Here is a 12,504-nt window from a genome sequence, read left to right on the forward strand (position 1 = left end):
AAGAAACTAAATTTTATAAACTATCTGAAGAATCCAGTGCTTCCATTTGTTTCAAGATTCAAACACTTGCTACTTTTCCTCTGTAAAGTAACTGTGATTTCTTTTTTAAAGTTCGGTTTTGGTGGTTTGGGTTTTTTTGCTATACGCCCAATGCAATTAAGGCAGAGTAAAAGCTTCAGTTGAGAACAAAAATCTGTACATTATAGATGCAATTATATGTCAACCACTCGTATACATATTTAATTTAATAATCTGTCTAATCAAGTATGATACTGAAGCTTGAATGAATTGTCAAAGCCTGACAAAAGTTCTTTCTGATTAAGAAATATTTTCACCTAGCACAGAATTTTTCTAGAACTAATAAAGTACGTCCTGTCCTGCTGCCCCTCCCCCCCCGCTGTGCTTCTCATCTCTCTTTAGAAAGCTTGGGAAAAAGATATAGATACATGTGCCTGAAAAAGCAGAACTATTTTTCCCCCCATATAACTCAGAGTGACTAGCACTACTTTACTCATATTGCCCTGTAAGCAGAGGGACTGTTTTTCAGACCAATGATTAACCTCTCAGTGTCCCTGCCAATAAGCGTGCCAGTTGTGCAGAAATCAATTCATTTAACAACCTATTTCAGCCTGATCAAACATTTATTTTAAGACAGGGACAAGGCTTAGACTCCAAGACATAGAGAAGGAAAACTGCAATGCAGGCTCACAGAATAATCAGGTTGGGGGCGCCTCAGGGGTCTCTAGTCCAGCCTTCTGCTCAAAGCAGGGTAAGCTATGAGATCAGACCAGGTTGCTCTGAGCTTTATCCAGTCAGGTCTTGAAACATCCAAGGATGGAAACTGCACAACCTCTATGGTCAAACCATTCCCTTGCTTGGCTGTCCTCATGGTAGGCTCTTAGGTTCCTCTGAAGCAGTCTTCTCCAGCCTCTCTTCACAGGGCAAGTCCTCAAGCCTCCCTGATTATTTGGCCCTCACCTGAACTCCATCCAGTTTATCAGTATCATTTTTGTATTGGGGACCCCCAGCTGGATGCAGTATCCCAGATGCAGTCTGATGAGTGCCAAGTGAAAAGGGATAGTCACTTTCCTCGACCTGCTGACTGTGCATTTGTTAAAACAGCCGAACCCAAACACCTGCTACAGAATTTTAGTGCAGAAGCATGCAATTAATCTATAACCACACCGTCACTTTAAGACCTGCCCAAATCTCCAGGATGAGGCAGTCAGCACTGGAATGGTGATCTAGTAGGTACTGCTCATCAATCCAAACAAAGTACCTTTAGAACTTACTGTGTTGTGTTTCACTAAAAACATGAAACCACAAAATGAGTGCTCTTATTCCAGTAGTAAAGTGGAGTAGTCAAGGTAACACATCTGCCTGCACAGGTTCACTGCCTCTTACTGTCACACACGATCTCAGAAGTTAAACATTTAATTCCAAACACATTTTAGTCATTCCTAATATTAAAGTGCTATACTTTCAATTATACCAAGATCAGAATGAGAGAAATTTACTGTAGAAAGCATTAACCCTTTACACAGGCAAAGCCAGACAACCCAAACAAATCCAATACCAAAAATGCCTACCTGCATGCATGCTGTGTGCTTACCTTTAAAATTTCCACTTTCAAAGAGAAAACTTTACCCTACACATTGGGCAACATAAAGACTTATTCCACTGTAATGAACAGTTCTCAGTCATGCTTGACACAGCTTCTTCAGCAAATGCCCAGGCTTTTCACAGCAGAAGCCAATTCTGACTACCTGCTTTCCTACTGGTAATTTAGCAAAACATGTTAGTACCCTGGAAGGGCTCCTGTGATACCAAGAATACTCAGCTTTAAGATAACATCATTCAGTAACATGCTAGTTCCATGAAAGCTAGCTTATCCTGTTAAACAGCCTAGTTTTTTCTATGGAAAATAAAAAAGCCTCACACTGACATGCAACTCCTCTTAAAATCACAGAAAGGCAACACAAGAGCAACTCATTTCTGTGAATTAGAATATGAGTATTTTCCAAGATTTCTCAAACATTTCTTGCTCTTTGCTGTCCACTTAGCACTACCCATATCTGGTCTTTGAACTGCAAAGTTAATGAAGTCTCACTAACTAGAAGGCAAGATTATGGTGCAACACAAAGTAAAAGCAGGACTATGTGTTCACACACAAGTTAAATGTGAAAATGCCCTACAGAAATTAAATCATCCTGTAAGACAGAATATGCTTCATAGTAAACATCAAAAATCAATGTAAAATGCATTCTGAATGAAGTTTCAAACATTCCTCCAAGCTTCATCTGGGACAGAAGCAAGACTATAAAAATAGAGAGTTTTACACCAATGTGGTAGGAATACTATAGTAATAAGTTCTCATTACAGATGTATTGATTGCCATGCCATCATTAGAAAAGGGATGTCATGAAATGGCTAACTTCATACGCAAAGTTGTTAGGAACTTGTAAGATTAAATAGATACAAGAAGACACAGAGTGCAACTCTTTCCACATTGCACTTTTCCTTGCAATTCTAAGTATTGAGGTTATCGGATATCGAGATAAGAATGCTAGATAAAGAACAACTTTGGAATTTAATACTGATTTTATATGGAAGTTTTATATATTATTTAAAAGTTAGACATTAGTTGTCCAATCGCATTTCACATGAGAAAGCTGACAAGATGGTTTTAATATTTTTCCTTTCAGATGATCACCAGTAGCTGTTTGAACTTATTTCTGATTATCTATTTCAAAGCTCTTACCTTCCAAAACAGAATACTACAGTGTCGACAGAAATGCAAGGTGTCCCCGTACTGTTCCTTTATTGGGTAATATTTCTGAAGTGCAAAGTACATCAGCTTCCAGTCAATGTGACCTTTCTCTGATGGAATCAAATGCCTACAAAACTAGACATAAAATTAATACCTTCCTTTAAAATTGTTAAAGAACTAGTCAAATCAGGTAAAGGACTAAAAAAGGTAGTTAAATTGAAGTTCTGGAACGGGAATTCTTTCAAGTCAGTCTGACATCATACATCTCTGCAAAGCAGTGAGAAAGATCTAGCCACAAAAAAAATGGCAGGTAAAACACTAAAAATAGGAGGGTGCATATTTGCCAAGAAAAAGTAGGCCATACACAGCTGATCTAACGCTACTGTCTTGAAATGATTCTAATTATAGTCAAGAACCATACAACAAAAACAATATTTAAAGCCGTAATTAATTTTATACTTTTTAAAAACCACTTAGAAGTGAGATTTAAAAAATGATTTTGTATTACAAATAGTGGTTTTCTGTTAAGACAGTAACTATGGATTTAAATAATGCTTTTTCTTTCATTTTAAAAGTATATACATGATTATTTTTCACGTTTGCTTATGATCTTTCTAGAAGGACAGCAATAATCAGTGATTGATGTACTTCTTGAGGACATAATCTGCATGTAAAGATTAGCTGATGCACAATGGCTGTTTCTCCCCAGCTTAATACACAGCCACGTGTTTATTAAGTATTAATAAGCCACACATTATTAAGTATGTATTTGTAAAAGGCTTCTGTTCCACTCCGTGTCGATTAATACTGATACATTAAGGGTTTTTTTCATTCAGAAGACAATTCCTAGATGAGGAGAATAGCACTGCCTTTCTGATCTCAGCTACACTTCACTTCATTAAATAAAAGCTTCCCTGTGTAGAGTTCTCGTTTTTTCCAAAAGGGCTCTTGAGGTATCAAGTATGTTTTTGTGGTTGTTTCAATGGTTCAACAAATATACTGCAGAGGACAGGAAAAACAACCTAGCAGAGGACAGGAAAAACAACCTAACATGATTCTGTAGCTTATTAAGGTAGTACACTTTTAAACAGAAAAAGCAGAATTTGATATTGGAAAATAAATAAAATCATTAGATTTCTATCATTAATAACTTAATAAGAAATTGAATGTGAACATTTAGGAATGCATTGGAAACACTGTGTACAAGTGTCCTTTATAAGGCACAGGGCTAGCTAATTCTACTGAAATGCGTAAGTGGTCTTCTTCACAGCATTACCTTAGTATAAAAGCTTCCTCTCCAACCAGTTTTGTCACTGTTCAGCTTACCTCACTGAGCCTCAAAATCCACTCAACTGCTACATTAAGCTTAAACTTCCTATCCTCATAACTTCACCTTGCATTCTTCTGAGCTGCTTCTGAAGGTGGGTTTTTCAGTTTGCCTCTGTCTATATTCTCCATGAAGTTCATTCTAAAGCCTTTCATCTCACCAAAATTCTTATTTAGGTCAACTGCACATGAGTTAATTGATCTTCACTTCTAGCTTTCCTGTTATTATAATAATACTTAATCTGGTAGTCACCAACCAAATGGTACCACTTCAACCTGTCAGATTTAAGAATGTGTATTTTCACTTCCTCCAGTCTGGAATGTACTTTAAAGTTATTCCTCCAGCTCTGATGAGGTAACTTCTATTTTCATAGCTTTATTTTCACCTAGTCAGATTTTTGTCCCAGCATATATTACTGTCAGAAAATGAAGACAGTTCTGGAGGCATTCCTAGATTACTTTAATGCTTTTTATGAGGAAGTGACAGAAAAGTACCATTTTTCTTTTCTTTTTGTTCTTAATTTCAAAGTCTCAAGCATTTGTTCTATTCTTTTTTTGCAAAAATCCAATTTTGGTTTCACCAGACTGTTCATGTAGCCTAAAAGTCTGAGCAATCTGTCTGCCTACCTTGGTTAGTAAAACAAGTTCTACTTTAGGTACTCTAATTAGAAACACCTTAGAGGTATCCTATACCGCACTTGTTGGGGACTCTGTAGTTTAAAAAAAAAATCATCTTACGGTAGACATTTTTTAAAATACTGCAGGGAAACAGCCTGATAGTTATCCTAAACTCACAGACATGCTGAATACAATTTTTAGTATGAACCAAGCCCCAAAAGAGAGAACATTTTCACTATTACTGCACACTGTCACATTTTTATCTCAAAAAGGGTGAGTTCACACTTCATTATTAGTATACCATATTGCAAAGATAAGGGCCACATTTATGCAAATGGTAGAGTTTATTACCTGCTTTTCTGCAAAATGGTACTGGCAGAGTTTTTTCCACAACTGTCTGTCTTCACTGAGCATGTACAAAGTTGGGGTCACTTGACCCAGAGTAATAATGTCCCAGCCGTCAGAGAACCTGTATAAGATGTTATTCAGCATATGGAGAGGGAGATCGCTAAGCGTAAGACCGTTGTTGACTTGCTGGAAATAAGAGTTGAAGACTTTTAACTACAAAAACGTGACAGTATAAGGTACAAATAAGATTCTTACTTTAGAGGTATCTGAGGTCTTAGTTTAGTTTGTACAAAACCATTGAGTAATATCTATGGTTAATTCTGCAATACTTTGATTACTTGGCTCAGAGTTACATTATTCTCTAACTGCTGTTGTTGAAAACTTAAATGACTACAGGTACAGAAGGAGCTCCAGACTGTAGCTTTAACTTACAGCTTTCCTACTGTTAAAATAAACATATCCTAAGTTCTTTATTTAAATTTCAAATAATTTTAAAACACTTCTGTTCTCAGAAAATAATTCAAGAGCATACAGTCTTGAAAACTACGCTATATTCAATTCCACCTTTGAGAGAAGTGTGCTAAAACCCGAACTATAATAAAGGTATGAACCAATTATTTATAATTTGTAGGATAACTACAGTTTCTCAATTTTTAGTAAGAAACAGAGCACATGTCAATTTGCCTTAAGACAACTAAAGTACAGAATATAGTAGAGAATATAGGACCGAAGAGCAGAAATACAGAATGAAAACATTATGAAAGTCAGAGACAGAAGAGAGTAGGTTCATTTCTGAAGTCTGGAGATAGTTCCCATCATACATCAGTGAGGAATTCTGCAGGGGGTGACAGATCAGAGCACTGAGAAAGTTTTCATTGAGAGTATACACGTCTGCTGAACTTTAACAGGGTAACCTACCACACAACTCATACATGACTGAATCTGGAGCCTATACTGCCAGGTGGCACAAAGCCTGACACAGCTGGAGGCAGTGTCCCAGCTGGCAAGGGAGGGAGTGTGGGCAGCTGCCAGCCCCACCTAGCAGAGCTGCCCAGTCACAAGGCACTGGCAGCACAGCGGCTGTACTCTAGCAGGCTCTCACTTATGTCAGTTTATTTCACAACCATTCATCTCACTTATAAACTAGACTTTCCATAGTGTCATCTGTTATAAACATCTCTGGGACTATCGTTCTGTTCAGGAATATGTGAGCATTACAGACCCAAGAGTTCTCATCGGTTACTTCAACCAACGTAAAACAGCTCAGATGGAAGTGGCACACTGGAGAAACAAATGCAGCAACTGCAGTGTCTCAAAACTGTCTATGCTGTGGTTGCTTGGCATATGAAAACTGCTGAGACTGGGTTCCCCATTTCTCCTTTCCATTCCAAAATTAGCTGTTTTATTCAGATACCTGGCACACACAGCAAGGACAATTTCAAAATTTCATAACTGAAAGCAAACAGATGAAACAGTTGTATGACTTTACTGTGAGCAGTATCTTGCAGCTTTTCGTCCTCCAAGAGCAACCCAGATAGACTAAAAAAATTGCCTGCTTATCATCAGAAGTTTCCACTATAAAAACCTGGAACAGTGCATACCACATGCTTTGTTCAAATTCGCATGATCAGAATCCAGATGCTGAAGTCATTTTTTTTTTTTCCCAAAAAGCAACTGTGCTAATGAATAAAGCTGTAAAATTACTACTTGAATATTTTATTTCTGTCTTCTTGATCCACCTCAAATTCCTTTTAGATTTTTATTTCTTTAGTAGTAGAACATTGACTTTGGAATTAAAAATTGGTATGTTTTCCATCTCTATCTGACACTCTAGAGACAAACATTTTGAAATTTATTTGGGTGAGAAAAACAATTACATCTATACATCTCTACCACAAACCAGCAGTACAGGCACTGTAGCAGCCCTCATTAGAAAAGAGCTATTAAAACGTTAGAAAATTAAGTTGATTCTATTTCATTAATTTCATATTACTTCTCTAAAAACAAAGAAAACAAGTAAAACTGTTTAAGATGTATTTGAAACTTTGTTCACTTACAAAGCGTAAACCGATGTTCAATATAATTCCCCTCCACCAATTACTTTTTTAGCATGATTTAATAACATACCTTGTTCATCTGAAGGTTTTTTAGTTGTTGTTGCCACAGAAGGATAGTTTCTAATCGGCAAATCCAAATATTGATGTTCCCTACCAACACAGATTTTCCTACTCCCCTAATCAGTATACAGAGGGTAGAACTCAGATCCTGTAGAAGATCTTTGATTAATCGTGGATTATATTGGTCTTCCATGACTGGAAAACAAAACAAACCAAATACAATTTTGGTTAACTCAGTTAACCAAGCTAATATAGTTAGCTCAAGCTAATCAACACTTTTTAGATTAACTAATTACAACTCAACTGTTTGTGTACAAATAGCTGCCCTAATTCCCACCATGACATTATTAATGCTGTTCCGTAAGTGCAAGATCAATAATTAACAATTTCACAGGCAAATTTGATGTGACATTTCATGCTATGCATTTAATAAACATAAGGCTGAACAAGTAGGCACAAATCAGATTTTTTCTGTTCAGAGCTGATAGCATTACATCTCTATTTAGTGTGTTTACCAGAAAATTTTCAATGTTATTTAATAGCTTTTTTTTAAAATAAACAATAAAGAAAAGCAGTTATGTACTTTAAATCTCAGTACATCATGCAAACTGAAAACCAAACATGTTACTAATCTAAAAGCTTTCACATTTCATAAAAAGCATAATTTAATAGTAACCAATAGTTTCTGAATAGAATCTAATTGTCATTTAACTTCACCAATCTGTTTCAGACATGATTCAATAATCAAGAGAAAACAACTTATTGCAACTGTGGGATGGGAAGTATGAAACCTCTCACTAATTAAATATGCTATTGCTTTGTCTTACAATGTAAAAATGGTAGTAAAACTAACAACAACAAAAAAAATCAACTAATAGCTTAGTCACAGCAATTAAATCTGAACAAGCAGATTACAAAACCTTAGGTCTTACCCTTCTGCACAATTTTGTCCAAAATGTTAAAGTAGTTCTTCTGTGCTGCACCACTCAGTGAAGTTAACTGGGATTTTGCAATTAACTGCAAAAGCTAGGACAAAGAATTAAAACTCAGAAGAATGACAGAAGTAAAGGATGGTTTCAAATACACACCTTCAGTACATACATTCACCTACAACAGCGTAGAGCACTGCAACCGTATTTCGTGAAAACATAGCTACAGAGTTCAGAAAATGAAGCAAGACAAACCCGGAAAGCTTTATGCATCCCCACTGGCATCCCACGAACAATTCATGAAGAGATGTACATTTTAAAAATACTACACAAATACTAGTGTTTATCTTTGTGATAGAGCACATGACATATGGCCTTTATAAGCTGTAATGAAACAATGGAGGGAGTCTGTTTTGGAGGCTCACAAATAGAGATCTGGTCTTTGATGTGGCTGGGTCCTGAACCCCCTGACAGATTTGGTGGCCAGGAACATCACTCTGAACTGATACCAACTACCAGACTTCCAGTTTCTGAGTGAAAGTATCATACTTGTCAAACCGAGGTGTGACAGACTTAGTGCACTACTTTCTGCTCATGGAGAGGAAATGCCATATTTTACCTAAACTGGGGAAAAAAAATTCTGTATTACTCCCACATTCAGGTCCCTGGTAGAAGAAACCACAGTAATCTAATAATGAGTAGTATACATACTGTATTAGTAACTTTCCCTTAACTATATAGTAAGGATCTCCTAGGTGTCCACATGTTTCTCTCTGGAACCACTGTGAACAGAAGAATGGTGAGAACGGTGGGAATGGTATAGGGGAGACTAACCAGAATAGCTTAAGTTCTTGCTGCACATGAATGCCAAGCTATAGCTACTAGAGGCAGCCCTTGCTCCATTCTGACACCTTTGCTTTTACATTTTAGAGTCAATTTTGTAGCTGATAAGGACTGCTGCCTCTTCAACAAAAAATGGTCTCTTACTATGAAATAAGAGAGACTTTGATGTTATGACAGTATTGCAATGCTTAGAAGTGTGGCATCAAGCTTTACAATTGTGATTCATAATGCTGAGTTCAGAACAAGTGTTCTCAATACATCAGAACAGGAAAGCAGGGAGCAGAAACCAGCATCCCCTACAGAGTGCTCAAACACTAACCTGCAGAGCTGTGCTTTGTAGGACAGCATCAACTATTGGCACAGAGGGTGAACAAAGACTAAGCCTGCCAAAAATTATTTTGTATCTTCATTTCCAAAACACTGATTTGACACTACAGTCAACATTAATTTTCCTTTGGAGGAAGAGAGAATACACCTGTTCTCTCCCTGATAATGTTCCTTCTGGCTTCTCTGCATGATCCTTGACAAAACATTATGTGCTATGAAAGGAGGAAATAATTCTCCTGATGTATTTAAATACAAGCAATCTATTTATACGGTTTTTGAGACTAGATATCAGGACCTCTTTCTTGGCATTTTCAAAGCCTTTTAGTCTGATTAATAATTTAGAGCACACCTAGAGGTCTCTGGCAGTTTGCCAATTCAAGCAAGTATGTACATTTCTCTTAATTTAAAAAAATTCAGTTATGTCACTCAGACTAAAGATCAAATCAAAGAAACAAATTCCACCTGGCTGATTTTAATGAAGATTCCAATTTCAGTGAAGGTTAATATGCAAGGATTAAGACAATTTTAGCAGGTGCACAGGTACAAGGATCTGACACGAGTTCAGTCTTACTGATACATGCATAGCCATGGCTTATGTTGTCGACTGGAGATTGTAACTTTGAATGGATCAACTGTTTATTCAAATAGAAACATTTTGAAAAAAGACCATCCATATCAAATTCAATGTATCAGACATTTAACAGCTAAGAAATTATCCTTATACTACAGCACAAACAAATACAGGAAAACAGCTGATCCTACCTCCTCCCCCCACTGCCCATCCTAAAAGGGTCCTGGGCAGACATCTATATTAACCTTTAATATTGACTGGGAGGTTTTTAGTTAGTTGGAGAATCAAAGTGGATCATCTTGGTGGTCTGGGATCAAAAAGCTATCCAGTAGGGCTTGGTATTTAAAAAAAAAAGTCTTCTTGATTTATATCTTGCTATCTTAAATGCAAGAAGCAGAACAACACACATAAAAGTAATCATCATTGTGTTCATGCATAACTAGGAATAATTCTTAGAGGAGAAGAAATAGGAACTGCTGCACTGCATTAAGTGATATCTACACAAAACATCTCCACCATTAGAAACTTCAGGGAAGTAAATGAGAACCTGTATAAAGCAGATAGGTATGGGATGACCTCCTTCTTACATTAGGTCTCAGTTGCAGACCGCCTTAAAACCTGATAGAGCAGCTTAAACATCCTTTTTAAAAATCTGTTGCAACTTCACATATTACTGACATCCACACAGATGTTTTAATTTGTTAGATACACCACCACAAATGTTTCTCAAGTCAGCAAGTTCTACGGCTACAGAATGAGCAGCAGCTGTCATTCATACTGATCATGTTTCTTAGCAGCTCAGTACGACCTTTTAAGGTCTTACATGTACAGTTTCTGTACCTGTTGATAAAAGTCAGTTTGCCTCCATCACCTCAGAGGAGTTGATGCAAAGATATAATTAAATTTTTGTAATTGTAAAACAATTCTAAAATTTTAAAAATTTAAAATAAATTCTGAAATGTTAAAAGGATTTTGGAAGTCTGCCTGCTATTCTAAATCCACCCTAATTTCTTAGGGTCTACCATTACTCTAGTAACGGTCCGGATCACAAAGCCAGATTTCTGAATTTTAAAGTATTGCTCCTTTCTCAACAATCTTAAGCCTGGCTAACTAACCCAGCCATTTTACATTCTTTAGTGAACAGAAGAGAAACTGGTCAATGTGCTTATGTTAGACTTTGCACTTTGTTCCAATCAACTGTTTTGAGCAACCCAGCTTAGGCACTGCAGCATCTAAAAAAATATGTAAAATTCTAGTTCTGTATTCATTCTACCTGTTTACCGTTCAAGTGAGGCACTCAAGGTTGACACCATTTATAACACAAATCACTTTTTTAGGTGCTTTTTTTTCTTCCTACTGTTCAAGGCTAAAAAGTCTTGGGAAAGATCAAGGTTCTTGTTCCTGCTCCCAAAACAGCATCAAAAAGCAATGTTCAAACCACAATGTATACCAAAAAATCTGCAAGGCGAATAAAACAGGCAAGTACCCTAACCACTAGCCTGAAAGCAAATCCTTTTTGCTTTGTTTCCTTCGGTCCCACATCTCTTGTTTTTCTGGAAGAAAACTGTCTCAGCTTCACAAGGATGGGTAGAATGTGTTTTCTCTCCAAATACTCCATGGCCTAGTGGTAAGGGTGTTGTCCTGGTATGTTTATTTAATTTCGATTTGCGTCTTTTCAAGTTCTGGACGCATTCCAATGACTACATTATTTGTGAACAGCCTCACCACTGAACTGAACTCTAGTCCTGATATGTCTCACATTTTGAGCTTTTCTAGGAGTTGGGACAAGCTTTACTACCTCAAGTCAGGTGACAAAAAAACCTGGGGCTAGAGAGAAAGATCAGTATCTCCCGGAACAGGTATTTCCAAGTGGGCAGCTGGTTAGACATTGAGGAAATTAAGGCATAACATTATATGGCTCCTTAAAGTACAAGTTACATAGTTTTGGAAAACAGGCAGATAGCACCGTTGTTCAGAACTTATAGGTTCCATGCACTTAATTCTCAACTTAAGACTAGACGTGACCCAGAGAAGCTAACATAGTGAGAAAGGGACTTTCCACGGAATCATGAGATTAGTATAGCATAATTGTTTCTATAAACTTCATGTCACTACATTATTTGTAAAAGACAACTTGCAATAAAACTCATTTCTGAAAGACAAAACCAAAAAGGAAGACTGAAAAAGCTGGAGTCTCAAGTTTTAAGGGACATTAACAAAGGTAAATGCATATATATCTTGTCCTAGATAAAAAAAAAAGTGTGCAATGAATCACAGGACTGTTAAGAAGCTGCAGAAGAAACAGAAACTGCAGAATATTTACACATCAAATATTCTTCTGGAAACTGCTATTTTAAGCATATTTAAGATGTAGTAAAGTATATTTAAGATGTATTACACTTTGCTGGTTTTGGTTGTTTAGGAATTATTTTGCCTTTAAAGAGAGGTCACTACCCAGACTGATGAACAACTGAAACTACCATCAGTGTTTCCCTGTAAATACATAGCATACTGGCCATCACCATCCTCCTCAAGCTATAGGCTTTCATGGAGCAATATAACGCATTTTCACCAAAGAAAAATTACACAGTTTAAAGTTGCTTCATGCAGTATACATTACATATGAACAGGATATTTATACAGTCACAAGTCATC

At 36.7% G+C, this 12,504-nt stretch overlaps 1 protein-coding gene across 3 annotated transcripts in view; it reads right to left on the reverse strand.

The window, feature by feature from the left end:
* FBXO25 (F-box protein 25) overlaps window positions 1-12,504 on the reverse strand; it is a 35,244-nt gene that overhangs the window by 5,222 nt on the left and 17,518 nt on the right. For all 3 annotated transcript variants that reach the window (XM_050893240.1, XM_050893239.1, XM_050893238.1), the window contains 4 exons: window positions 8,112-8,205; window positions 7,190-7,374; window positions 5,066-5,248; window positions 2,762-2,905 (listed from right to left, as the gene is read on the reverse strand). In XM_050893240.1, coding sequence (XP_050749197.1) covers window positions 2,762-2,905; window positions 5,066-5,248; window positions 7,190-7,374; window positions 8,112-8,205 — 606 coding nt within the window. The remainder of the gene's footprint in view (window positions 1-2,761; window positions 2,906-5,065; window positions 5,249-7,189; window positions 7,375-8,111; window positions 8,206-12,504) is intronic.

This window comes from Gymnogyps californianus, chromosome 3 (genome assembly GCF_018139145.2).
Source record: "Gymnogyps californianus isolate 813 chromosome 3, ASM1813914v2, whole genome shotgun sequence".
NCBI classification, from domain to species: Eukaryota; Metazoa; Chordata; class Aves; order Accipitriformes; family Cathartidae; genus Gymnogyps; species Gymnogyps californianus.